Source organism: Saccopteryx bilineata, chromosome 5, assembly GCF_036850765.1.
Source record: "Saccopteryx bilineata isolate mSacBil1 chromosome 5, mSacBil1_pri_phased_curated, whole genome shotgun sequence".
NCBI lineage: Eukaryota > Metazoa > Chordata > Mammalia > Chiroptera > Emballonuridae > Saccopteryx > Saccopteryx bilineata.
The window spans coordinates 54374002-54401609 of record NC_089494.1 but is presented as its reverse complement, the minus strand read 5'-3'; the positions used below and the strand labels follow the sequence as shown (position 1 = coordinate 54401609).

The 27608-nt window shown below is 39.3% G+C and overlaps 1 protein-coding gene across 1 annotated transcript in view; it reads left to right on the top strand.

The window, feature by feature from the left end:
• The first annotated feature begins 1067 nt into the window (after nt 1–1067).
• Nucleotides 1068–27608, top strand: part of ITGA4 (integrin subunit alpha 4) — an 87653-nt gene continuing 61112 nt past the window's right edge. Inside the window, exons 1-9 of the mRNA XM_066233688.1 lie at nt 1068–1730; nt 2088–2209; nt 19703–19809; nt 19911–20040; nt 22476–22543; nt 24111–24240; nt 25860–25945; nt 26605–26667; nt 26753–26890. Of these exons, the coding sequence (XP_066089785.1) occupies nt 1534–1730; nt 2088–2209; nt 19703–19809; nt 19911–20040; nt 22476–22543; nt 24111–24240; nt 25860–25945; nt 26605–26667; nt 26753–26890 (1041 nt within the window). The 5' untranslated portion in view covers nt 1068–1533. The remainder of the gene's footprint in view (nt 1731–2087; nt 2210–19702; nt 19810–19910; nt 20041–22475; nt 22544–24110; nt 24241–25859; nt 25946–26604; nt 26668–26752; nt 26891–27608) is intronic.

Genomic DNA, 27608 nt, shown 5'->3' with positions numbered 1-27608 from the left:
GAATTGAGAAGTGGGGAGGCAGAGAGACAGACTCCTGCATGCACCTGACTGCCTGACTAGGATCCACCCGGCATGCCCACTGAGGAGCGATGCTCTGCCCATCTGGGCCATTGCTCCATTGTAACTGGAGCCATTTTAGCTCCTCAGGCGGAGGCCATAGAGCCATCCTCAGTGCCTGGGCCAACTTTGCTCCAATGGAGCCTTGGCTGTGGGAAGGGAAGAGAGATAAGGGTAAGGAGAGGGGGAAGGGTGGAGAAGCAGATGGGCACTTCTCCTATGTGCCCTTTCTGGGAATTGAACCTGGGATTTCCATATGCCAGGCTTTACCACTGAGCCAACCGGCCAGGGCTGTGTCTGTCTCTTGACACTGGATATCTGGTGGTAACTGGGTGGGTGCATGGACAAGGGGAGCATTAAAGTGAGGCAAGTCACCAGTGCTTCCTTTTTTTAAAAAAAAAATGCTTTTTTGCGGGTGGAGCAAGGAGATATCAATTTGTTGTTTCACCTATCCATACATTAATTGGTAGATTCCTGTTTGTGCCCTGACAGAGGATTGAATGTGCAACCTTGGTTTGTCAGGATGATGCTGTAACCAACTAAGCTACCCAGCTAGGGCTTACAGTGCTTTCTTATCCCAACTGCACTGCAGAACTCTTAACAGCCTTGTGCCAATCAGCCCGAGAGGCTGACTGTTAAATTTGCCTCCTCCCCCAGGCAGCCCAGGGTTTAAGAGGAAGTGTGAGTCATGAATAACATCATTGTGACCAAAGTATCTCAAGGCACCTTCAGGCGTTCCTTTTGTTTGTTTTAAATTTGTGATCCTCTGGTTATTTTTACACCCCCAAAGTCAGATGTAGTGCCTAAGTGGCAACTAAAACTCTGTACGGTTCCCCACCGCAGTCCTAGTGTCCAGCTTGTGGCTGGCCTTTACGCCCCAGCGGAGCTGGCAGGCCGTGGGGCCTCTGCGCTCATAGAAGGCTGTGCACGAGTCAGGTTGGGGCCACATCGCTCCCATCCAGGCCCCAACCGCGGTTAAAAGGGGAAGCCCATAACCCTTCCATCCGCACGCCTGCAAAGCCCCCTAACACCAAAGTCATCACGCTCTTGGAGGGGACGGGGAGGTCCGACCGGACCTGCGTCCAGCAGCAGAGGTCCCCCAGCGCCCCCTACAGCCGCTCGTGAGGGGGGAGACTTGAGGCACCCAGTCTTGCGCCCAGCACCACGTCCGGGACCCCACCCAGCAGTCCGCGCCCAGGAACACAAGTGCGCCCGCACCTCCCTGCTGCGGAAACCCGGCGCGGGGTCCTGCGGGCGGGCGATCCCAGGCGCCTCCTATTGCTCCGCCAGAGGTCCAATTTCCCCTCCCTCTTTCTGACGGTCCCTCCTTTTCTCCCTCCCTCCTTTCCTCCTGCCTGCTGGCACTGGATGCGCTGAACCTCTCCGCTTGGGGCCCTGTTCCCCTTGGCTGGCGTCTCATCCTGCACAACTTCGGAACAGTGCCATTTGGTGTTGAATGTTCCCCTCCAAGAGCGCATGGCTGGAGAAGCGAGGCGAGGGCTGGGCCCCCGAAGGGCCGCCGTCCCGGCGGCGGTGATGCTGCTGCTGTGCCTGGGGGTCCCGACCGGGAGACCCTACAACGTGGACACCGAGAGCGCGCTGCTTTATCGGGGCACCCCTAACACCCTTTTCGGCTACTCGGTGGTACTGCACAGCCACGGGCCGAACCGATGGTGAGTGGCGTGGGACCGCGGCGCTCTCGGCATCTCAGAGCCGGGATGAATAGTGCCTCGGGATTCCCTGCCGGGTTCAAACTTTCCTCGCCCAGCAGACTGAAGAGGACGCGGCGATGGCTAGCTCGCTGGAGATCTGTTCGGGAAACTAACTAATCTTGGGGTGGCAGCGCCCAGGGTGCGTTCTGGCACATGGCCCGGGAGCTGGTAGTTAAGGGTGGCCGGTTGGGTGCGTGGGGGTAGGTGGGTGGAGGGGCAGGGGTGCTGCTGCCACCTGCATGTGTGCTGAGACCAGGAGTGAGGTGGGCAGCACAGCCCTCGTCTGAGCCCAGCCCATGTGCTCATTTCTCGCTGTAGGCTCGTAGTGGGGGCTCCCACAGCCAACTGGCTCACCAATACTTCAGTGGTCAATCCCGGGGCGATTTACAGATGCCGCATCGGAAAGAATCCAAACCAGACTTGTGAACAGCTCCAGCTGGGTGAGTTGGATATGGGACCCAGAGTGAGAGAGTGAGTGACCCCCCCCCCCCCCGCCCAACTTGAGGACTCCAGGGTAGTGTAAGTCCTGGAAAAACTAATGTTGCCTGTGACTTCCAGTTTAAAGAGAGTGTTTTTCATTCCTAACTCCACACCATCTTCACTTTTTTACATAAAAGTGGTCCCCTTCTTTCGATCAGTATTTTACTTCCTTTTGCTCCTAGCAATGATTGCACTACTCAGACAAAACTCTGACTAAACAAACTATGTAGAGGAACATTTCTTACAACACATTCTGTTCTTCCCCCCTCCCCCCCCCCCCCCATGTATAAAACACATTTTAACGTCTCAGCATATTAAGGACAGGACACAGCTAAGCTACGGAACTTTATTTCTATCTTTGACCTCCTAGCCTTATTAAAGAGAACAGGCTAAGGGGCAGATCAGGAATAGCAGTTGGAATTGATCCCATATCCTGTCATTCAGCCTAAGGGCTTTCTAAAAAAGAAAATGGTACAGCTATACTTACTCTATAATATAGTAAAGGAAGAGCACAGTAAAAATTGGCATCCCAATGGTTAGTATAATTAAATTGAGGCTTAACGTATAATTAGTAGCTTTTCTCTCTAAGAACTCTTATGTTGAATGGATACCTCTCATTTGAAGTCATTTCTTAATGTGTCTTAGATTTGTGATGACTTGGGAAATGTGTTCTGAAGGGGGAGGGGAGAAAGTTCAAGTTTCAAAATGAAAAGAAAATTTGCTTTGCAAAAACACATGGGATGGGGGCAGGGGAAGAAGAAAGAGGAACTAATATTAATTCAGATCTATCTCATTCCAAACACTGTTAGGCACTACTGTATATGTTGCTTATTTTTTTTTCCCCCTCAGAGCATTACTAGGTCATACATAGTTGACATTGTTTCTACTTAACACAAGAAGATACTGTGACTCAAAGGGTTGCAAGTAAAGGTTATTCAGCTAGTGAGTGGAAAGTGGGACCCCCCTCCCCCCCCAGTCAAAGTCAGGTCTGCTTGGGTCCCAAGACCAAGCCTTGTGCCTTTAGGTATGCATCTTCAATGCAAATAAAATTCAATGAAGAGTGTGGTATATTGTCTGCTGAGCTGATGACTCATCTGTAAAAGGTGAATAAAAAGTTACAATGAGTACCTTTTTCATATTTATTTTTGTTAATAGACTTTTGAGATAAGCTAGTTACTACACCTTTCACCTTTTTTTCTTCTTTTTATGGTAGTCTTTGCTTTTTCTAAAACTGGGAAAGCTGGTTGCCTTCATTTAGAATGAATTCAAATAAAGTATGTATGTATATAATGGAATTTTTATTTTTAACTCGGAGAGCATCTGTAAAAGGAGTTGGCAGGCATCCCCAAACTACGCATATGGCCCCCTGAGGCCATTTATCCGCCCCCCCCCCCCCCCGCCGCACTTCCAGAAGGGGCACCTCTTTCATTGGTGGTCAGTGAGAGGAGCACTGTATGTGGCGGCCCTCCAACCATCTGAGGGACAGTGAACTGGCCCCTTGTGTGTAAAAAGTTTGGGGACCCCTGAAACCCCAGCCTCTCTATAAGCCTCTTCTACCCCAAAAGGCAGACTAGGAAAGCATAACACATTCATAGACCTCTTCATTTGGAATAATTCTGAAAAACGTAATTTCCATTGCAGGAGGGAGTGTGGGATAAAGAATTAGGGAGGGGAGCCGGCAACCTTGATTTGTAGGAAGGACCTGACAAGGCCTGAAGAGGGGAAATTTTCGTTTCTATTGTCCTGTGGTAGTTTCCTGATCTATGACATTATAACTGCTGGTATCTAGCACCTAATTCCTGCCTGGAAGGGCACTGAATCTATTTCTAGATATTTGTATTTTAATTGGAGGAATGTCCTAGCATTATATAAAATTTCAGATAGTAATGCTTGTCAGAATTGAAGAAAACCTATGGAACCTGAGGAATATAGGGCTCAGCTAGAGAAATACCCTCAGAGAAATGAACACATAGTAAATGTATAGCAAACAAGAATTAAGTGAAGATTTATTGGATGATAAAAGCAAAGTGAAAGTTTGTCATTAACCTGATTGGTGAATAAGAGAAGTAATTAGAAATGAAAAGGGATATTTTATATTTGGGATGGATAAAAAAGGTATTTACTGAGATGAAAAGCAAAGAGGAAATCAAAATTTCTATTCAGTCACTGGTTGGAACACTAACAGCTGTAGCAATAACTTTGAATATTTGCAAAATAATTGGTTAGTTTTCTTTGCTTTAATTTTTATTTATTGATTTTAGAAAGAGAGAGGAAGGGAGAAAGAGAGAAAGAAACATTGATTTGTTGTTCACCCATTTATACATTCATTGGTTGATTTTTGAATGTGCCTTGACCAAGGAAGCGGCAATCTTGTCATATTGGGGTAATGCTCTAACCAACTGAGCTGTCCGGCTAGGGCTGAAGTTATTTTTCATACAATGTTTTTTTTGTTTTATTTTTTATTTTTTTGAAGTGAGAAGTGCAGAGGAGGCAGACAGACTCCTGCATGTGCCCCGACCAGGATCCACCTGGCATATCCACCAGGAAGCGATGCTTTGCCCATCTGGGGCATTGCTCCCCTGCTGCTGGAGCCATTCTAGTGCCTGAAGTGAAGGCCATGGAGCCATCCTCAGTGCCGGGGCCAAGTTTGCTCCCATAGAGCCTTGGCTGCGGGAGGGGAAGAAAGATAGAGAGAAAGAAGAAGGGGAATGGTGGAGAAGTATATGGGTGCTTCTCCTGTGTGCCCTGGCTGAGAATCGAACCCAGGACTTCCACACACTGGGTCGACACTCTACCTCTGAGCCAACCGACCAGGGCCCATGCAATGTTTTGAATGATATATCTTCTCTTCCTTTTATAAAGAAATAGTGTATCTTCTCTTTACTTTCTCTAGGGTAAAAGAGAGCTAAATGGTGATGGAAGGAGACTTGGGGTAGTGAACACACAATACAATATACAGATGATATATTATAGAAGTGTACCTCTGAGACCTATATTCTATTAACTATTATCACCCCAATAAATTCAATGATTTTTTAAATTAAAAAATTATTCCTCAAAACAAAACACAGTTAAAAGAGAAAAATTACTACCTATCCAAATTCAAAGAATAATTTTCCTCATTAAAACTCATTTTTTAAAAATATGTGATTATATTAGAATGTAAAATTTGACTAAAAATATTTTATTTTAAATAATGTGCTTGATAAGTCTATGGCTCATGAAATACCTAAAGAATTCAATCATACTTATAACCAAATCCATATACTCTACTTCCTAAAACACATATAGTCATGTTGAATTCACCAGATTTTTTTTTCTTTAAATTTTCTTACTCTAAAAAAAAAAAAAAAAAATTGTATATCTCTACTCAAAACAAACTCAGATATAACTTATAGCTGTAAAATAAGAGATTGAAGACAAAGTTCAGAAAGGAAACACTGAAAACAATAAATTGGTAACCAAAGGAGTTGAAGGAATCTCAGGTTTGTGGACTATGTAGTATTTTTTTTTAATTTTTATTAATTTTAATTTATTGTGTTAACCTGGATTCAAATGTCCCACTTAATATAACATACTCACCCCCTCCTCCATGTCCCCCATTACACCCCATTTGTCCCCCTCCCCTTAACTCCCCTCCCCCTTTCCTCTGGGAATTGCTGTCCTGTTATCTGTATCTCTGTGTTATGTATATATAATTTCACTAATCCCTTCACCTTCTCTGATACCATCCCCTCACCCTCCTTCCCTCTGACAGCTGTCCCTCTGGTCCCTGTGACCCCACCTCTGCCTCTATTCCCTTCCTCAATTCACTTTGTTCATTAGATTCCACATATAAGTGAGATCATATGATTTTTTCTTTTTCTATTCTTCATGAGGGTTTTTCAAGGCAATAGGTATAAACACACACTGTTGTCCTAGTAATTGCTACATATCCAGTAGCTTTTCCACTCACAGCCTGCATCCTTGCCGAGGCTTTTTAAAAAGAAACTTTGATAGCAGATGTTTGTTAAAATACGCATCACAAATAATTACTCCATTACTATACTTAATCATAGTCCACTCATGGATGACCAATATTCAAAGAATTAAAATATAATAAAATATATAAATGATTATAAAATTTTACTTTAAAATTGTCTTTAATTGGTCTTTAAAGACCAATTTTTTTTAATTGTCTTTAATTGTCTTTAGACAATTGTCTAAAATTGTCTTTAATTCAAAAGACATTTCAGACTTACTTTGGAGTTGCCACTATTAGTATGAAATACCCTCCCCCCCCTACACACTTATTTGGGCAATAGATTCTAAAGTTACATAGTTACACTACTCACAGCAAGACAACTTGTGGCTACTGAGCACATGAAACTTGGTTTACCCTGAGAGGTGCTGCACTGTAAATTACATACTGAGTTTTGGAAACAGTAGAAAAACAACAATATTCCTAATTTTTTAAGATGCTGATTTTAGAAATTAATAGTGATTACATATTTAAATAATATTTTTTATGTATTAGGTTAAATAAAATATATTATTAAAATTAATTTCACTTTTTTAAACTTTTTTAATGTTGCTATTATAAAATTAAATATTTTATATGTGGCTTGTCTTATATTTCTATTTGACAGCACTGCTGTAGAGAACATGAATGGATAAGACTTTTACTTTTCTAGACAAGTATAGTATAGTTACTAGATCTTTAAGATACCTGCATGTTACTCTCTTTTTCTTCCTGGAGAGAACAATGGCCCATCACAAATTAGTCATCATTATTCCCCTTCAGATTTCTTTCTGGAAATTATATTACCTTAGCCAGTTTCCTGGCTTGTATTACATAACCTATGTGGGAAAGGTTAAGTCAATTAGCATTGCATCATTAAACTAATGATTACCTCGCTCTCACTTCTGCATGATTTGCAGGAATTAAAAGGCAAATCTCTCACTGTTGAAACTTCAAATATGTTCTTGGTAACTTTTCATTTTCATTTTTACTACCCTTTAAATTATAGCTTATGGAGCTGAGTTGATAGAAACTGGTCACTTTGAAAAATCATCTCTGAATAGAGGTTGTTATGGTAATTATGCAGAAAATCAAGATAGAGAGCCTCATTAATAAACTGTAAGGTAAAGAGAATGAAATTCCTTGTTTTCCAGCAATTTCCTAAACTCCATTTAAAAGAATGGCTTCCACCTAATTTAAGAGATGAGGTTTTCTAAATGCATTTTTTTTTGCCTTAGTTTACCTAATTACAGAGTAATATTCCTAATAACTAAAACAATATCTCCCCATGACAATAGTTCTGGTGTCAGATATGGCAACCCATTGTACATATGGGTCAGATATTCATTCAGTCACTTACTGAGGGATGATGAAGGGCTGGGACCTAGACAAACAAAACACAATCCTTGCCCCAGAGGGTGGACAGTGTCTTTAGATTACTATAGAAAAGTATGGTTAGAAGATTTAATTGAGTTAGGATAACATGGTAATGTCTTTCTGAGGAAATGATGTTCAAGTGGGGATCGAAGTAAAACTCGGGAGTCAGTCAGAGGAAGAGTTTTGGGAAAGACCAAGCAGAGCAAACAGTAAGCGTGAAGAGCCTGTGGTCTCTGAGAGCATGGCGTCTTTAAACTGAAAGAAAAATGCATACGGTTGGACTGGGGAGGGTGAAGTGGATGGTAGGTAGGAGAGGTAAGCAAGGATTATTTTTTGGTACAATTTCCTAAACCCTAAGGTTATGAATTTGTCCAATGGTGATTAAAACCTGGGGAGTGACAAGATTGAACTTGTGTTTTAGACAGATACTGCTGATTGCAGAGTAATGGATGCTTTGGAGGGAATGGGTCAAGACAGTGGCAGTAGGAGTGGAGAAAAACAGAAATTCTACAATTATTTAAAAGACAGATTCAGCAGGATGTGGTAATTATTAAATGAGAGAAATGAAAAAAAAAAAAAGTTCCTCCCCCCATACCCCGGGACATACTTTATTTTTAAATTAACCCAAAACAAGGCCCTGGCCAGTTTGCTCAGTGGTAGAGCATCGGCCTGGCATGCAGGAGTTCCGGGTTCAATTCCTGGCCAGGGCACACAGGAGAAGTGCCCATCTGCTTCTCCACCCCTCCCCCTCTCCTTCCTCTCTGTCTCTCTCTTCCCCTCCCGCAGCTGAGGCTCCATTGGAGCAAAGATGACCCAGGCGCTGAGGATGGCTCTGTGGTCTCTACCTCAGGTGCTAGAGTGGCTCTGGTCGCAACAGAGCGACACCCCGGATGGGCAGAGCATCGCCCCCTGGTGGACTTGCTGGGTAGATCTCGGTCAGGCGCATGTGGGAGTCTGACTGCCTCCCTGCTTCTGGCTTCAGAAAAATACAAAAAAAAAAAAAAAAAAATTAACCCAAAACAATACACTTACTTATACCCAAGAAAGTTTAGAAAAAATTCCACAGTTGATTCTGACATGAGACCTCCCACACAATCTCCTTCATTTAAAAACTATTAATATAAAGAAAGTATGCTTTCCATCTTCTTAAACATCTTTTAACTAGGTTCTTTATTCACCAGTTAAGTAAATTTTGTCAATAACTTATGCTAAGTACTGGGAATGGAAAGTTGAATAAGACATGGCTGAAGCCCTCAACTCAGTTGAGATGACAGGAGAGACAGGTGAACAGATAATTATGAGAAAATGTCATAAATGTGATGATAGAGACATACTCCGTGGGGGTTGGGAGAGAGAAATTGTTTGGATAATGAGAGATGGTTTCCTGAAAGAGTAGTTAAGTCAGTCCTCACCAGTTTTTTTTTTCTAAATAATTTATTTTTACTTCTGCAGCTTGAGTTTTTTCAGTTCTAAGCATTTTTTTTTTCTTTTACATAGAGACAGAGAGTCAGAGGGATAGACAGGGACAGACAGACTGGAACGGAGAGAGATGAGAAGCATCAATCATCAGTTTTTCGTTGCGACACCTTAGTTGTTCATTGATTGCTTTCTCATATGTGCCTTGACTGGGCCTTCAGCAGAACAAGTAACCCCTTGCTTGAGCCAGCGACCTTGGGTCCAAGCTGGTGAGCCTTGCTCAAACCAGATGAGCCCGCGCTCAAATTGGCGACCTCGGGGTCTCAAACCTGGGTCCTCTGCATCCGAGTCCAATACTCTATCCACTGCGCCACTGCCTGGTCAGGCCCTCACCAGTTTTGATGAATACATAGTAAAAGCTCAATAACCGTGAAATGGATGGATATATTTCTCCAATTTGGGTGGAGATTTCTGGTGCAATTAGGTGCAATTCTTTATTGCACACATCAGCATCATTCCAAGAAATGTAGGTAGCCTTGGGTTTCAAAGGGTCCATCTTTTATGCACCAGGCAATCTAAACAGTAATACCCATTCCTGAGATAGGGAGCTTGAAACTGACCATCTTTAGAAACAGGAATCTTTATTTTAAAAGTAGCTGGAAACATCACCCTGGCCGGTTGGCTCAGTGGTAGAATGTTGGCCTGGCGTGTGGAAGTCCTGGGTTTGATTCCCGGCCAGGGCACACAGAAGAAACACCCATCTGCTTCTACATCCTTCCCCCTTTCCTTTCTCTCTATCTCCTTCTTCCCTTCCAGCAGCCAAGGCTCCATCAGAGCAAAGTTGGCCCAGGTGCTGAGGATGGCTCCATGGCTCCAATTGCAGCAGAGCAACACCCCGGAGGGGCCGAGCATCACCCCCTGGTGGGCATGCCATGCCAGGTGGATCCTGGTTGGTTTGGCTTATGGCGCATGCAGGAGTCTGTCTGTCTGCCTCCCTCCCCCCCCCCCATCTCCACCCCCACCACTTCTCACTCGGAAAATTACAAAAATAAAATAAAATAAAAGTAGCTGGAAACATCAAATTGAAACATGGAAGTGATCTCACCAATGACAGGTCTGAGCTCAATAATGCAGTGTGTTTGTTCTGATGCTCTCAGTTTGCCTCCCCCCAAGTTTTTATTAAAAGATCGGAAACTGTATTCCTATAAATTATAGAAATTGTAATTTACAATGAATATTGTCAGAAAGAGTAAGCACGTAGACTTAGTTTCACATTTCTTTCATGGGAAATAACGTGTGAAGTTCATTAGACACCCTGGTGGAAGACTCCTTTCCAGCACATGCTCTGTGAAATCTTTCTAGGTCCACCTCATCCTTGTAACATTCTTTGTTTTCTTGTAAATGTTTTGTGGTCCTCATTAGATTTTGTTTGCAGTCATTTCTCTGCAATTTTTTTTTTCCATTTTTCCGAAGCTGGAAACGGGGAGGCAGTCAGACAGACTCCCGCATGTGCCCCACCGGGATCCACCCGGCACGCCCACCAGGGGGTGATGTGATGTTCTGCCCCTCTGGGGCGTCGCTCTGTTGCATCCAGAGCCATTCTAGCACCTGAAGCAGAGGCCACAGAGCCATCCCCAGTGCCCGGGCCATCTTTGCTCCAATGGAGCCTTGGCTGCGGGAGGGTGGGGGGAGAGACAGAGAGGAAGGAGAGGGAGAGGGAGGGGTGGAGAAGCAGATGGGCGCTTCTCCTGTGTGTCCTGGCCGGGAATCGAACCCGGGACTCCTGCACGCCGGGCCGACGCTCTACCACTGAGCCAACCGGCCAGGGCCTCTGCAATTTTTTTATCCTACCCTTTAAACTCTGGACAGAGAGATGTCCTCATCTCAGCCTGATGCGCCATCAGTACAGGACAATGCCATACACTCCCTGACTGACAAGCCTTGCTGTCTTCCTGACATCCTCCGTCCTACTCTGTGTATTCCAAAACCAAACACAGAACCTCAATATTGACTATCCAGCATTTAGAGCAGGTTTCCCTGGAGTATTTTTCTGTTTACATTTTTCTGGTTTATTTATTTTTTTATTTCAAAGGCACTCAAAATGATATTCGTGTATTAGTGATAGTTTTTCAAATGAATCCTTAAGACCAAAAGATTAACTGGAAACCATGGAAGTAGAGAATTTTTTTTATTTTCTAATATTAGAAATAAATGTTATTATCTTAGTAGTTTTATTATAGAAATAAAATTAATATAGCATTCTTAATAATGTCAACATTTGCAGGGGTTTTTCTGCTAGCAGGGGAAAGTATTAATAGCAGATCATGGTATTAATGATCACGTCAACAGACAGTTAACAGTATGTGTTCAAATCCTTTCTTTCTCCACTAATTAGGGATGAGATTTGGGGCAAGATGCTCCATCTCCCTTTGTTTTAGCTTCTCTATCTGTAAAATTGGGATAATGATAGTAATACCCAGTCATTGAGAGTGGGGTGAAAACTGAATGAGCTAATATATATGTTTACACACATTAAAAGTGTGACTGGGCCCTGGCCGGTTGGCTCAGTGATAGAGCGTCGGCCTGGCGTGCAGAAGTCCCAGGTTCGATTCCTGGCCAGGGCACACAGGAGAAGCACCCATCTGCTTCTCCACCCCTCCCCCTCTCCTTCCTCTCTGTCTCTCTCTTCCCCTCCCGCAGCCGAGGCTCCACTGGAGCAAAGATGGCCCGGGCGCTGGGGATGGCTCCTCGGCCTCTGCCCCAGGCGCTAGAGTGGCTCTGGTCGCAACAGAGCGACACCCCGGAGGGCAGAGCATCGCCCCCTGGTGGGCAGAGCGTCGCCCCCTGGTGGGTGTGCCGGGTGCATCCCGGTCGGGCGCATGCGGGAGTCTGTCTGTCTCTCCCCGTTACCGACTTCAGAAAAATACAGAAAAAAAAAAAAAAAAGTGTGACTGGTACTGAGAAAAGATGTAGTAATTTTTGTAATATTGTAAGACTATGGTCTCTCTCTAAATTACTCACCAAATATATCAGTTGCAGTATATTTTTCTGCTGCAGTTAGTAAAGGGTTTTTATAGGTTTTCTGCAAGAATTTGATGAAGTTTGAGCCTACGACACCCCCCCCCCCCCCCCCCGCCCCGGAAGAGACTTTGAACCTAGACTCACAGCGTCCTGGTTCTCTAGAGTTCGGAGGCCTCAAAGAGACTCAGAAACACCTCAGATTTATAAACCACAACACTGAGACTTGGCACTGCTCCCTGCGGATGTTTCCCTCAGTGTTGAACTCACTTTCTAAATACAATAAAGTAAAATAAAGTTTAAAAAGAGTGTATAAAATAAAATGAAATAAAAAAGAGGACTGAAATAGCTGGCTTTCTTAGGCTCTGATTATATGAGCTGCTTCTCACATAAATCGAGCATGATTGCTTGCCATTATTAGACTTTTGACTAGGATATCTGAGAATATGACATTTCAATACCTGTCTTTCCAGAGAGAAAGTACTCTGAGAACGGTTTCTAATTTTGATGTTTATTTTGAAGGTTTGACTCTTGTTTCCCACTAGACAAGCTAGAGGCTGTGGTTTGGGAGTTTAGTATTCCTATGTCCCATTTCACCTCTAAAATTTGGGTATTTTGTTCTTTATTACTCAAAATCGTTGTTATTACTATTGAATTCATAATATTACTATTATCTTTAGAAACATCACATTAGATGCACGGGAAAAGTAAGATGTTTAGTATGGTAAATGTAATATAATGGATTTGTTATTAGAGCTTGATAAGAAAAACTAAAAGGGGCCACTAAGCTTCAAGAGCTGAAGGCTGCTGATCAAATCTCTCAGCACTGAGAGCTCCCCCTGCTGGTATAGTCCAATCAACATAATGTGGTTATGTTGGGAAGCAGAAGCATTTACCATTTATTGAACACATATTAGTTGCCAGGCAGTCTTCTATGCACAACCATAAGTTTTCTCATAAACCTGAAATAGTAAGTCTTATAATCTATAATATTTGAATTGATTTGTTCACCTTTAGCCCCAATATTTTTCTAATATTCTTAATTTAGGTAGAGAGATGAATTGTGTTATTATTTTCACTGAGTAATTATTGCTTCTCTGAATAGAGCTATCCTGAATGAAGGGCTCTTTATATAACATAGAATAGAATGATAGTCATCCGTTTTTCAGGATTATTTGAGAAAAAGAGTGGAAGAGTTTGAGACATATAGGACTTTTGTTTCAGCAGAATAGAACTTCAACATAAAAAAAAGGTAAGGACTTTTACTGTTTTTCTGGAACTTGAAATTACATCACATATTTTGAAGATCAGAGAAATATATATGTTGTTTCAGTAGCTAGAAAGCCAAACTGAGCTCCCCAGTCAAAGGTCTGAAACAATGGGGAGGTCACAGCACCGTACACAGGCAGATAAAGCAAACATGTCATTGCATCCAGAAGTCCCAGGCACCCCTATGCACAGTGTTTCACTCAAGCTGTCAACAAGTAACAGAAAGAACCTCGAGTCTGATATGTATCCGTCTTTCCTCAGTGGAAATGCCAAGGCACTGAGAGCTGGTGTAACCCGAGGAAAAGAGCAGGGCAAGATAAGGACCAAGTAAAGGACATCTTTCTTAAAGTTGATTCTCCAGTCTGTGAGCCAGTTTCTGATATTTTACACATTTTATGATGAAAAAAATTTAGAAAGTGACATTGACTTCAGTCAGTTTATACATCTTAAATATTTGTAGACTTCTATTGTATATACTGTAGGGTTGTGGGAAGTAACAGAGCTTCTGTTTCTGACAAGTTCTTGGTTCTAATCTTTGCTATTGACCAGCCCCATGGATTTGGGCAAGTTATTTTTTTTTCTTTAAGACTTAATTCTTTTCATCTGTAAAATGGGATTGACAAAATAGTCTTCTGCTGCTACTGTGAGAAGTGAGTGAATGTGTATGAAAAGGCCTCACTGATGACAGCAACGTGCCACAAGTACTTTGTGGAGGAGCATGTCTGCCGTGACATATGGATGGCTTACTCATATGTTTAGACTAGTCCTTAAAATAATCCTAATGTTAACGTTCACTAACATCTGTTTGCTTTCTCGGCTGGGCTGTGGCCCAGGTACCTCACACACATACCTCATTTACTCCCCATAATCCTTGCACAAAGGCTCTGAGATAGGCACCCCTTGTGGACACCCGCTGACTCAGTTTTAAATAGGCCCGCTCACTTCTCCCACTTTGCAAAGGTCTTCTAAACCTGCAAACACTGTTTCCCTTCAGACCATCTGTTACTGTCTTAAAACTTAAGGCAATATTTTAGAAGAGAAGTAAGGAAGAATAGTAATGAAGAAAAAGATCTTGTCAAAAGTTTAGGTCCATGAGAGTTTGGTAAAATTTTTGCAGCAAAGACACGATTTTCAACTGGTGCACTGGAAAAAAAAAACTTTATTATTTTGTATTTTTAATGTCTATTGGGAAAATGCATTCAACTGCGCTATTTAGTCAGGGCCACTGACCTCTTTTCCCTTAGATTGTCAAATAAAAAAATGACCACAGCCAACAAAACCATAACCATCTGATGTACATGAATGAAAATTAAACCTATTTTTTTTGTCAGATCAGCAAAAAAATACATTTTTTGGTGTGTTACAGAATTTTAGTAATTACTTTATGTGTTCCACAAAATAAAAGAGGTTGAGAATCACTGCAATAAAGTATTAGTAAATCTAGGGAAACATTTTTGTGGTGATATAATGTATCTCAGAATTTCTTCCCTCAGGAAATACATATTTTGTTTCTGCCTTCTGCTTGTAAGTCCCTGTTTTATGCTGCAGGAATGTCACAGTCAACAGAATATCTGCCCTCATGGAGGTGACATTCAAGACTGATACCCTTCCATAGTCTCTGTCGTATATTGACACCTGGAACAATGACACTAAAGAATAACAACAACAAAAAGAGGGGTGGTAAAAAAAAAATGTACCAAATTGGGCTTTGTGCTAACGTCTGGAGTCACTCTAGTGCCTGAGGCAGAGGTTATGGAGCCATTCTCAGCGCCCAGGGCCAACTTTGTTCCCATGGAGCCTTGGCTGCGGAAGGGGAAGAGAGAGATAGAGAGGAAGGAGAGGGGGAAGGGTGGAGAAGCAGATGGGTGCTTCTCCTGTGTGCCCTGGCTGGGAATCAAAAGTGGGACTTGCACATGTCGGGCTCTACCACTGAGCCAACCGGCCATGGCTGTATGGCTTTGTATTTTTAATGTCTACTGGGAAAATGAATTCAACTTGCTAAGAATTAGTCATTCTAGTTGTATAAAAGCATGGAAAATTATCACATGTTAATTTCTGCTGACCTCTTTTATGTTAAGCCATGTAAAATATTTTTTTTCAATTATGAAGCTGATTTGATTTAGTAAGTTTAGAATAGTAATATATGAGCTGAGTTGAGAACCAGCTTATAAATCCTTTCAGCATGACATTTGGGTAAAATATGAAGATAATAAGAGTTTCTAATGTTCTGTCATGGAAATTCATGAGAATTAGCTTTCTCACGACACAGTTTTAATAATCATCATTTCTGGCAAAGTTAGAAGTACTGGATTTCCACATAAAGAAAATATATTTCACATTTGATATCCTATTTCAATATCTAGCTGAAACCAAAAAGGACCAAAAGGTATTATTATTATGTTTAAAAGGAAGTAGTTTTGTTTTTTTTTTTCAAATATGATATAATTCAGGAAAAGGCATAACCATTTACATTGTGTAGCTGTGGCTCACAAGTACAGTGGACACTACAGCTGCCTGGCGAGCTTTTCAGAAAATTCTCACGTTTCGGTCTCAACCCAGAGCAATCCAATCTGAGTCAGTATTTGTTCAGAACTCTCCCCAGGTGATCCGATCCCAATGTCCGGTAAAGGCTGAGAACAACAGGACGAAAGAGTGGATTTAGGAGCAAGTAAGGTTAGGGGAAAGCTGTGGAGAAGACACTGGGTGTAAGCTGATGTGGTGAACGTCTTATTTCTCTGCAAGATTCTGCAGGTACTGCCGAAGAGAACGGTAAAACATTTCCTGGAAATTAAGAAAAGACCCAGCGTGGTAGTGGGGACTTACAGCTGTTCTTTGAACAGATTCTATCTTGTAACCAATGCTGAAGGTATTACCATTGGTTGACAGAAGGCATGTTACTCACTATATAGAATTCGTCTTTATTTCTTATGTGGAAGGATAATTGTTTCATGACTTCCCTGTTTTGTAAATTTCCTTTTTGCCTGTGCATCTAACCTTTGGTACACACATCTCAAATTAAGATATGGAACACAAATAGAAGATACTTAGTGAAACTAAATAGTCGAAACTTTGAACTGTTTTTCATTTTATTGACTCACCATTTTCAGAACACGTTTCTAGGCTATGCACTGAGGCGGGCTAATAATAGTACTGATCAAAATGAATTAGGTCATTATTTACTAAGCCTTGGAAATAGATGGGATAGTTGTGAATAACTAATGTACTTGTATTAGTCGGGGTTTATCAGAGAAACAGAACCACTAGGGTAGGTAGAGAGATTTATCCAGTTCTTTAACTATGAGGAGAGGTATAGTTGGCTCCCTCAGTTATGGAGGCTGAGAAGGTCCTATGATGTGCTATCTGCAAGCTGAAGAAGCAGGAAAACTGGTATAATTCAGGCCAAAAGCCTGAGAAGCGGAGGTGGGGTTGGCAACGGGGCCAGGGTGTTGGTGTAAGTCCCAAAGATATGAGAGATACTCAGACGTGGAGAGAAAGATGTTTGAGGCACTTGACATTGATAAAGTAAGGAAGTGTGACATTTGGTTACAATGTGTGTGAATCTAAGTGTGAGATTCCGAGCAGTGTTAATATTGGGGTGTCACCTGGTGGAGCTACAATGAAAACAGAGGACACAATGTGGAATCGTCTATGGCCACAGAAAACAGTTTAATCACACATGAGTTTCTCAGTCTTCATTTTAAAATTTAAAAAGAAAAAGCCAAGAAACAGACAAGAACAATTCACTATTTTGGCACATAAAAACTTTTTGGTCACTTAAGCAATTTACACGGTATTGTGTGGTTCTAAATTATTGTATGTTCACTATTTTTACACTTTGGGGTGACATTTCTAGAACAGTAACTTTGTTTCTAAACATTGAGTATGATTTTGATGAAAGAAAGTGTCTTTATGTCACAACACATCTTAATAGATGTGTTATTTGTGACTTCCTTCCTCTAGTCCTTAATTTTTCTTCAGCTCAGTTGCCTGAGTGATTGTAAATTTAGAAGACTTTGATAATTTCATAGAAGATACTTCATTGAAGAATTTTAAGGGGTAAATAATAGAAACTTCAGCATGAGGTAAACAGTCTACCATTTATCAGCTATTTTTGACATTAGTTAAAAAAGAACTGGCAATTTTTGTAAAAAAGTCTAATTGAAATTTACATCATAATAAAAATTAACATTTTGTCATTTTCTTTCACTTTCTTTCAATTATGCTGACATGTAGTCACAGTCACAACTTTGTGTGAGAAATTACCTACCCAACGCACACAATTCAGTTCTTTCTTCCTTTTCCCTTCCTTTTGTTATTATTAGTATTAACATAGAAACCTTATGTTTCCAGTAGAATCTTATTTTTCCCAAGTGTTGGGCTGCAGCAATGGTCTCTTTTTCTTCCAAATAGAAATTGCAAATCAAGCCCAGCATTCTCCTTCTAGCTGTCTTCCTTTCAGTCTTGTGCTCCAAGCAGCCATACCCAGTAGGCAGGAGTTGTCCCTATTCTATAAGAAATCTGCCCACTGCATAATCCATATTCTATCAAAACCACATTCCACACCATGTGAATCTCCTAAGTAGTCAGGGCCTCACCTGGACCCAGTAAAGCAGAATCTTCAACGAAGGGGCTAGAAAGTTTTCTTCAGTTCAGCTGCGTTGAGGTTTTTGTTGCTTTCCCTGAACAACACTTTGGGGAACAAACAAGTGTGTACACAAACATCTTCCTATACTCCTTAAAATAAAATCTCCTCTACCCAGGAGAGTTTCTGCAAAATTTCACTTTCAAAATATTAGCCTTATTGATGTAGGTATTCTGAGTTTGCTCAGGAGGCTTCTTGTAGGGGTTAAGGTTATAGGAGGAGACTGCCTAATTTAGACAATGGTTCCTATAAACGTGTGAAAACTTGGTTTCAGTGACCAGTGTCCAAAATGAAATAAACAAACTCAAGTTCCACATTCTTTCAGTCAAATTAATGTAAATCTGTTTACCTGTCTTTGAAATTAAGTTTAGGTGGGCTAGGACCGTCACATGGCAATTAAAGAGGGTAGAAAATAACAGCAAAAGAATCTTAAGATATTGACTAAGATGTCATAAGATATAGAAGTCATTCTAACAAAAGAAAAAAAAAAGATCACCATGTAGATTACTTTCCCTTGTATAGTTAGGGAGTACTATATTGTCCATGAGTAATATTTTCTCTATGTTTGATTTTCTGGCTATTCATGCATTTGCCAAAGTGCCTATAGAAGTTTTTTATTTACTACTGAAATAATCTGGTTTTTCAAGTCTTTTTTTTTTTCTTTGTGGAAAAGTCACAGTCAACTAAATGTAAATCAGAAGGTAGTTTGTTTTCAATGCTAGTCATTATTACCATGCTAATTATACACCATCAATTGATTTCCACATACTCAATCATCACCTGCTAGCTTCAATAAACTGTGGCTTCAGTGCTGAAGACCATACTGCCTTTTAATTTTCTTTTTCAGTTATTGATTGTTTAAAGAGTGAGAAATATCGATTAGTTGTTTCACTTACTTATACATTCATTGGTTGACTCTTTTATGTGCCCTGACCAGGGATTGAACTGGCAACCTTGGTATATTGGGAGGACACTGTGAGCTGCCTGGCCAGAGCCGACGATACTCTTTTATTCTTAATGTAGCCAGTAATGCTAGGTAAATGACCAAGATGAAGGTGCAAATAGTTTGCCAAGCATTATACCCAGCCATTGTATATATTTGCATAGTTTATGTTTATATAAACTGGTCTCAAGGCTATCTCTTCATGATGTTAGCAGTCATTTCTACAAATAAAAATCACTTTGCGAGAAAACAGAAAACGGAAGACAATTTGACTTTGGGTGAGGGGTATACAGCATAATCAAATGTCAAAATAATCTGGAGATGTTTTCTCTCAACATATGTACCCTGATTTATCAATGTCACTGCATTAAATTTAATTAAAAAAAAAGAAAACAGGATGGGACCTAGTAACTCACACTTATCCCACATTGTGTACTAAATATAAGATGATAGAGAAGCAGGAGATGAGGGCATTTCACAGATGGTTGAAGTTAAAACATGGAGGAGCCTGACCTGTGGGGGTGCAGTACATAAAGCACCAGCCTAGAATGCTGAGGTGCTCACAGATTCAAAGCCCCGGGTCTGCCTGGTCAGGGCACATCAAGGCATATACGAGAAGCAACTACTACAAGTTGAAGCATTCAGCTCCTCCCTCGCTTTTCTCTCTCCTCTCTAAACAAATAAAAAACAACAGTGAGGATAAGCAGGATGTATTCATTACTTCTGCTCTCCTAGAATAACATGGTTTTCAAGGTAACTGATGATAACATTGTTTTCAAATGTTGTAGGTAGCCCTGGTGGAGAACCTTGTGGAAAAACTTGTTTGGAAGAAAGAGACAATCAATGGTTAGGGGTCACACTTTCCAGACAGCCAGGAGAAAATGGATCCATTGTGGTAGGTTATTGGGATTGGTCTACCGATTGCATCATGAAGCCATATATTCTGGGTGTGAATATCATTTTCATGTCATTTGGTCTACTTTGTGTTTTATTCAGACTTGTGGGCATAGATGGAAAAATATATTTTATATAAAGAATGAAAATAAGCTCCCCACGGGTGTTTGCTATGGAATGCCCTCAGATTTACGAACAGAACTGAGTAAAAGAATAGCTCCATGTTATCGAGGTAAGACATGGTTTTGATATTTACTGGATCAAGAGAAACTAGTGAATGACTTAATTCTTAAAAAATTATTTTCAATTTTAGATATGCGGGGAAAGGATTTTTGAAATAGCTATGTTCTTTTTAACTACTTAAAGTATTCTTTCTTTTTGTTCTCAGTTACAATATTAGTTTTCATAAATGCACTTTGTGTTCTTAGGAAATTCTACAGTTTAATTTGAATAATTCTAGATTCAAGTTGATACCACTTTTGCTTTAAATACATTTTCAATTCAGTTTAAGTGAGTCTAATGCTCAACATATATGGAACATTTAAAATCACAAACTCACTTTGAAAAGTCATATCAGAGACAAGAAAACTGTTTAGGTTTCTTGCTTAACTTTTAGTTGCAAAGAATATTCAGAAAGAATCAAATGTAATGGAAGCAAATATTTTTTACTTTCTTTATTTTTTTCAAATTCACATTTTTATTTTTTGAAACCACAAGGGATTGGTATTATAAGTTTGAAAGATTTTCCCATAAAAATTCCAGGCCCTAGTAGCATTAATGCATTCAGAGCTAGGGCATAAATAAACAACTGAAGTGAAAGAAATTTGGGGTGAATGTCAACAGAGCATTAAAAATTATATCTGCAACAGAACAAATTCTAAAAATGTGTCTTTGGAAAACTCAGCATTACATTTATATGTATTCCAATTTTCAACCTTTGAAACTAAAATGATTACCCCATCTCCAAACAAAATACCTATTACCTAGAAAATTTTGACCAAGTAAGCAAATTTAATTACTGATTCTATTAATATTGCGGTCTTTCCTCTTTGGCATTTGATGTCATAGAGAAGCTTATATATACTGCTCATAAAAAATAGGAGATTTTTCAAAATGAATATGAAGTGATAAAAAAAGAAGCATTGTTTTTTTATTAAACAAGACATCAGCAAAGCAAACGACAAGTCAAAGAAGTTGCTGGATTATGCAAATAAAATGCAAAACCAACTTTTATTTTATTGGTGAAAATGCACTGTACAAAAGGCTGAAAGTACTGGAGTTTCTGCACATTCCCTGATCCTCTAATTTTTGTGAACAGTATATTTCTGATTTGCCTTTGGCTGTCAAGGAGATAAAAGGTGAAAATTTAAATTCTTAACTGTAGTAAAACTCAGTCTAAATTTCTGCATGTTTATCCTCCTCTTCTTCCCAGTGATTTATGCTTTGAAATATTTTCACAGTAGAGTTCTCATTTTTGCTCAGATATACCTAGCCACATTCTCCAGAAAAAAATTCAAGATGGCATAAACATAAGGCACCTAAAATTATGGGGAAATTTATAAAAACAATTTTAAAAAGGAGTAAAAAGCCATGACAGAGTATAGTCATCATAAATGATTTAGCAATTCATTGAAATTTTCTAGTTAGCAAAACCAAAGCAAAGATGCGGTACCGATTCTCATTTTCATAGAGGCTTAATTATATATGTCAGTTCTTCAGGAGAAGATAACGTAGATAACAAGGGACTTCTGGTTGGTGATTTCATATACTGAAAAATATATGAAATTAAATAGTTGACTTATGGAATTTTAGATGTGGAAGAAATTTTGGCAATTGTTGAGTCAAATGCCAAATTTTATAAAAGAGTCTTTCAGCCCTCTCATAGCACAAGGGGCCCCAAACTCAGATTTTCATGCTATGTCTGATCCCAAATATCTGTCTATATTTGCAAATTAATGTGGAAGGGAGAGGCTTATGAAATGAGGGCAATAGTCACTATGAATACTTTTTCTTCTTTTTTTTTTTTTTTACCTTTGGTCAGAAACTGGTTGGCGGCAGAGGTAGGGCCCCTGTTTAAGTTTGTTTATTGTTTGTGTGTGTGTGTGTGTGTGTCCTGACATAGTCACCTATCCTCAACCCCTAGTCAGCTGTAGTAGCAAGGAAACGGAGAGAGCCTGGAACAGTAAGATTGCTGCGTGGCCCCGTGCAGCGCATCCAGGAGAGGCGGTGGTGCATGCAGAAGCGTCTTAGGCAGAGCCCCACCACAGAGCTTCTCAGGGATGCAGGGGGAGGTCCCAGCTTCTGGCAGTCCATCATATTTGCCTAGTCTAGCAGCCCCTGGCCAGGGTAGGAGGCCTGTTTGAAATGGAAACTTGGACTTCGGTCTTAGACACTCATTTGGAGATTAATTTGAGTGTGCTGCATATTCTCCCCATGACGAAGAGGAGGGTTAGGCATCTTTACTGCTTTTCAAAGGGATATTTAGAAGGTTAATATAAAATAGATTTGTGGTTTTAAATTTTATCAGAGCTATTATTTAAGAACTGAGATAGTGTAAAATATAGATTTTAAATGGCTTTGTATATCTAAGAATTTATAAGATAAAAATTATGCAGATTTTTATTTTTAAATGAAATCCTGAATTGTTTTTGTTCTACTTTGTTTTAGATTATATGAAGAAATTTGGAGAAAATTTTGCATCATGTCAAGTTGGAATATCTAGTTTTTACACAGAGGTAATAGTTCCAAAAATAGCCTCTATGCATGTTTAGATGTAGAATTTAATTCTTCTGAAGACTTAAAAGACTGGTGATATGGTTTACAATAAAAATGATATAACATCTGAGTAACGTCTCAAAAATTTGAAAGTTCAGAATTACAGCTTAATTTTTACCACTCAGTATTTGACATATATTTTGAGAAAATTTCAATATTAGATGGCTGTGCCACACAACATCAATAAAAAGCCTATACTAAAGGCTATTACTTTCATTGAGAATTTAATATAAATTAAAAGTAGCTATAGTTCTTTCTTCAGATAACTTTGTCATTGAAAATATCTAAGTATATTACTTTTACTTGTTGAGGGGGGGAAGAAGCATATGGATTTAGTTTTTATTAAAATTATGAGAATTGTGAGATTGAAAGACTTAACCTCTTAAATCAGACATATTCCCAAACTCTATTATTCTCTTTCAACCACTCTAGTCACTCAGTGACTCCAGTGAAAGATCACAGTTTAACTCAATCTCCAAAGTTCCCAGTTTCCTTTAAAAGCCAATTATGAATTTATGGATATCTTCTGAATCAATATAGAAGTCAGTATCAAGCCTTGGGTTAACACTTTCATAAATATTATTATAGTACTATGTAAAAAACAAAAAATAAAAAAAGTTACACTTTAAATTGACCATCTTTAAATTAATGTTTTATTTGAAATTCAGGATTGTTTAGGAAATTTAGAAATATGTTAAATAAGTTTGATTGTTGAAAGTTTTTATATTTTACTAGATAACTGTCTGCTTATTCCAATCTTCCCTCTGTTTCCTTTTTCTAAATTTTTATTTGTCATTAGATATGCCTCAAAGTTCATTGGACTTGTTTTTTTCTAAGCTAACATTATTAAGGAAACTACTTAATGACTTTTTGCAAATTGAAATAAATTAAGTCCACTTTTTCTCTTTCGCAACACATGATTATCTCTATAATGACACTAATGAATTACCTAGATATGATTTACTTTAATAGAAACCACATTGCCTTTCTCCTGAAAGCTTTCTCTAGTGTTCAATGATTCTGCCTTTGATTTTTCAGTCTGCTGATAGGTGTGAAGTGAGAGTTTCAGAATTTCTTCTTAGAAATTCTACTTTTAGGTTAAAAATCCATTAACTAGCTTCTCTGGCATTATTTTGTTGTTTTTTTGTTTTGTTTTGTTTTCCTGATGTGTTTTTAAATTCATAAAATGCTCAGATTTTAGAAATTTATAATTAAAATGTATTCTTGTCCCTACTTAAAATGTATATTTGGAAGAGGTTTGGGGTAGTGAGGTTAAACTTTTAGTTTTTTTATTTATTTATTCATTTTAGAGAGGAGAAGGAGAGACAGAGAGAGAGAGAGAGGAGAGACAGAGAGAAGGGGGGAGGAGCTGGAAGCATCAACTCCCATATGTGCCTTGACCAGGCAAGCCCAGGGTTTCGAACCGGCAACCTCAGCATTTCTAGGTTGACGCTTTATCCACTGCGCCACCACAGGTCAGGCCGAGGTTAAACTTTTAAATGACAATGAATTGTTTATTTCTTACAGGATTTAATTGTGATGGGAGCTCCGGGATCAGCTTATTGGACTGGCTCTCTTTTCGTCTACAATATAACTGCAAATACATACCAGGCTTTTTTAAACAAACAAAATCAAGTAAAAGTTGGAAGTTACTTAGGTACTGTATAAATTAACAAACTCATTGGAGCTTTTACTTGTAGTTTGGAGTTGTTTTGTTCTTTGTGTCTGGTCAAATAACCCCCTTGAGTATTTCCTGCAGTGGGGGTTTTCTGATGATAAATTTTCTCAGCTTCTGTATGTCTATAAAAGTTTTTATTTCTCCTTCATATTTGAAGGATATCTTTGATGGATATAGTATTCTTGGCTGGTAATTTCTATCTTTCATTACTTTGAATGTTTGGGTCCACTCTCTTTTGGTTTGTAGAGTTTCTGCTGAGAAGTCTGATGATAACCTATAGAAATGTTTACCTGAAGCCTATGTAGTCTTCTTATTGATCAATGTAACCCTGTTCAAGTTAATTGTCTGAATAAAATTTTTTAAAAATTGACAAACTCAAGTTATAGTCTTTCGTACAGATACTAATAATTATAAATCAGGGAAATTGTATTTTCAGGAGTTTTTTTGTTGTTTTTTTGTTTGTTTGTTTGTTTGTTTTGTTTTTACAGAGAGAGAGAGTGAGTCAGAGAGAGGGATAAACAGGGACAGACAGACAGGAATGGAGAGAGATGAGAAGCATCAATCATTAGTTTTTCATTGTGCATTGCAACACCTTAGTTGTTCATTGATTGCTTTCTCATATGTGCCTTGACCGTGGGACTTCAGCAGACCGAGTAACCCCTTGCTGGAGCCAGCAACCTTGGGTTCAAGCTGGTGGGCTTTTGCTCAAACCAGATGAGCCCGCACTCAAGCTGGTGACCTCGGGGTCTCGAACCTGGGTCTTCCACATCCCAGTCCGATGCTCTATCCACTGCACCACTGCCTGGTCAGGCGGAAATTGTATTTTCAATAGGTCAAAATGGCCAGTGGCCTTTAAAAAGACAAACTGTCTCTCAGAGCTTCACTATTTTTATCTTATTCTTAATTTTATTCTTGTTTAATAAGTGAGTGGTGAAATAGTTTGTAGTCTATGTTACAACTGAAACACAATATTTTTCTGACATTAATTTCCCTGTTATAGTGAAAGGAAAGCTCTTATAGTTTCTTAGAAAGTACAGATTTGGTTAAACCATATGTGCTTCAAGTGTGAGCAGCCTATCCTCAGAAATAATGATAAGAAAAGCAGTACTATTCAAACAGAAGGAATTCATTTGCAATTCAACATTTTCTTGGTATTATTCCTTTTCTCACATAATAAAAATATTTTCCCATAAAATTTTATCACAATAGGAGGTTGCATGACAAAAAAGTTGAAATTTAGGAAACTTTTTACTTAATGTGTCATATTTTATATGTTCTAAAATATTTCAGTTGTAACCCTAGAAGCTTGTGTGTCCTGATACTACACAGGACTCACCAAATGTAAAGGTACTATCTTCAATTTCTAGGACTTGAAAATATAAGCCACATGACTAGTTTCATCCTAACACACATATTAATAATTGCTTAAAGCATGTCATGAATGACTAATTTTGGGTATTGCTATGCTAAATATTCTTGAAACGTCATTCAGTTGTAGTCACTTTGAATTCAGTCTTATTTAATTCTGAGTGGATTTTTGATATATATGTTACCCATTGCAGATGATGATTGTCATACTTGTCTCCGTTTTCTTGAAGGATACTCAGTTGGAGCTGGTCATTTTCGGAGTAGGCATCTTACTGAGGTAGTTGGAGGAGCCCCTCAACATGAACAGATTGGTAAAGTAAGAACTACAGTTTTATATTTATTTCTTTACAAGGGTTCAAATAGATTGCATGAGAGCAGATAGGAAAGGAGGAACTGCAAACATTCTAAGGAGTGAAAGCATTGTGCTACATTTAGTGGAACTGGTGAAAGTAGTATGGCTTTTAGATAAAATCTTGCAGAAAAGCTTTACGGAAAATTATGTAAGTCAGATGAAGCTTTTCTTTTTTATGAGTGAATTGTTTTTGAGAGAACTATCTCAAGGTGCCTGAATATGTTTATTGGTTAACAAGTTTACAGCTATAAGAAAATTGAGGTACCAACATGTTCTATGGTAAGACTAGTAAGAATAAAATGTTATTTCTGGCTTTAGTTTTTGTTTCATTGTGGTGTAAATATGACTAAATGTTTCTGAGCCTTTGAATGTGAAGCAAACATTGTTTTCTGTGCTCTCTCTTAGGAGTCCATAAAATATTTATAGTTCCTGAGAAGGTAGTTTTGCAAAGAAGGCATGTTAATCTGAAGGTGGTTTCCTTGACCTTTTATATCACTACAAAAAGGATTTTTAAAATATATGTTTGAGCAATCACAAGTTATGAGTATTAATGTTTTGATCAACTGAAAAAATTTAATGTGATAGCAGGCTGTAATGTTTTCTAATTCTTTTCCTGACTGCAGGCATACATATTCAGCATTGAAGCCAAAGCGCTCAATATCTTATATGAAATGAAAGGTAAAAAGGTAATATGTCTCTACCTTTGGTATCTCTGAGAGCTTTTGTGAATCACCCTGCGTTTTTCTCAATAACTTGTCTGCTTTGGAGCAGCTTGGCTCTTATTTTGGAGCTTCTGTCTGTGTCGTGGACCTCAACGCAGATGGCTTCTCAGACCTACTCGTGGGGGCGCCTATGCAGAGCACCGTCAGGGAAGAAGGGAGAGTGTTCGTGTACATCAACTCTGGCTCGGTGAGTCTGATGACCCAAACTGGAAGCCACTTACAGGATTATGTTTGGAACTTCTTCCAGAGTTCTGAGACAGTCGATTCTTAGGCTTATTTTACTGATGTTAAGTAAGAATTCTGATATTGTTCTGATGCTCTAAAAATGAAATGGGATATGATGATAAATGGACAGCCATCTCATTTTGATATTCCAGAACTATGAGATCAGTTGTTCTAAAGTTTCTTTATTCAAAGCAGTAAATTTTCTTTCAGTTTTTATTAGGACACATCTAATTTGAAAGAATGATTTTAAAAAAAGATTTTATTTACTCATTTTAGAGGGGAAAGAGAGAGAAAGGAGGAGGGAGGAGTAGGAAGCATTAAGTTGTAGTTGCTTCTCATATATGCCTTGACCAGGCAAACCTGGGGTTTCAAACTGGCAACCTCAGCATTTCAAATCAATGCCCCATCTACTGCTCCACCACAAGTCAGGAATGATTTTTATATCCCTCAAAATGTGGATTTCTTATTGTAGTGAATGTCCTTATATAATTTAATAATTATAAAATAGTACTAGAAGTAGAAGATAAAAGATGAAATATTTTATTTTTTAAGGTTTTATTTATGGATTTTTAGAGAGAGGGAAGAGAGAACGAGAGAGAAAGGGAGGGTGGGGGAGGAGTAGGAAGCAGTTTATAGCGGTTGCTTCTTGTATGTGCCTTGACATTGCAAGTCTGGGGTTT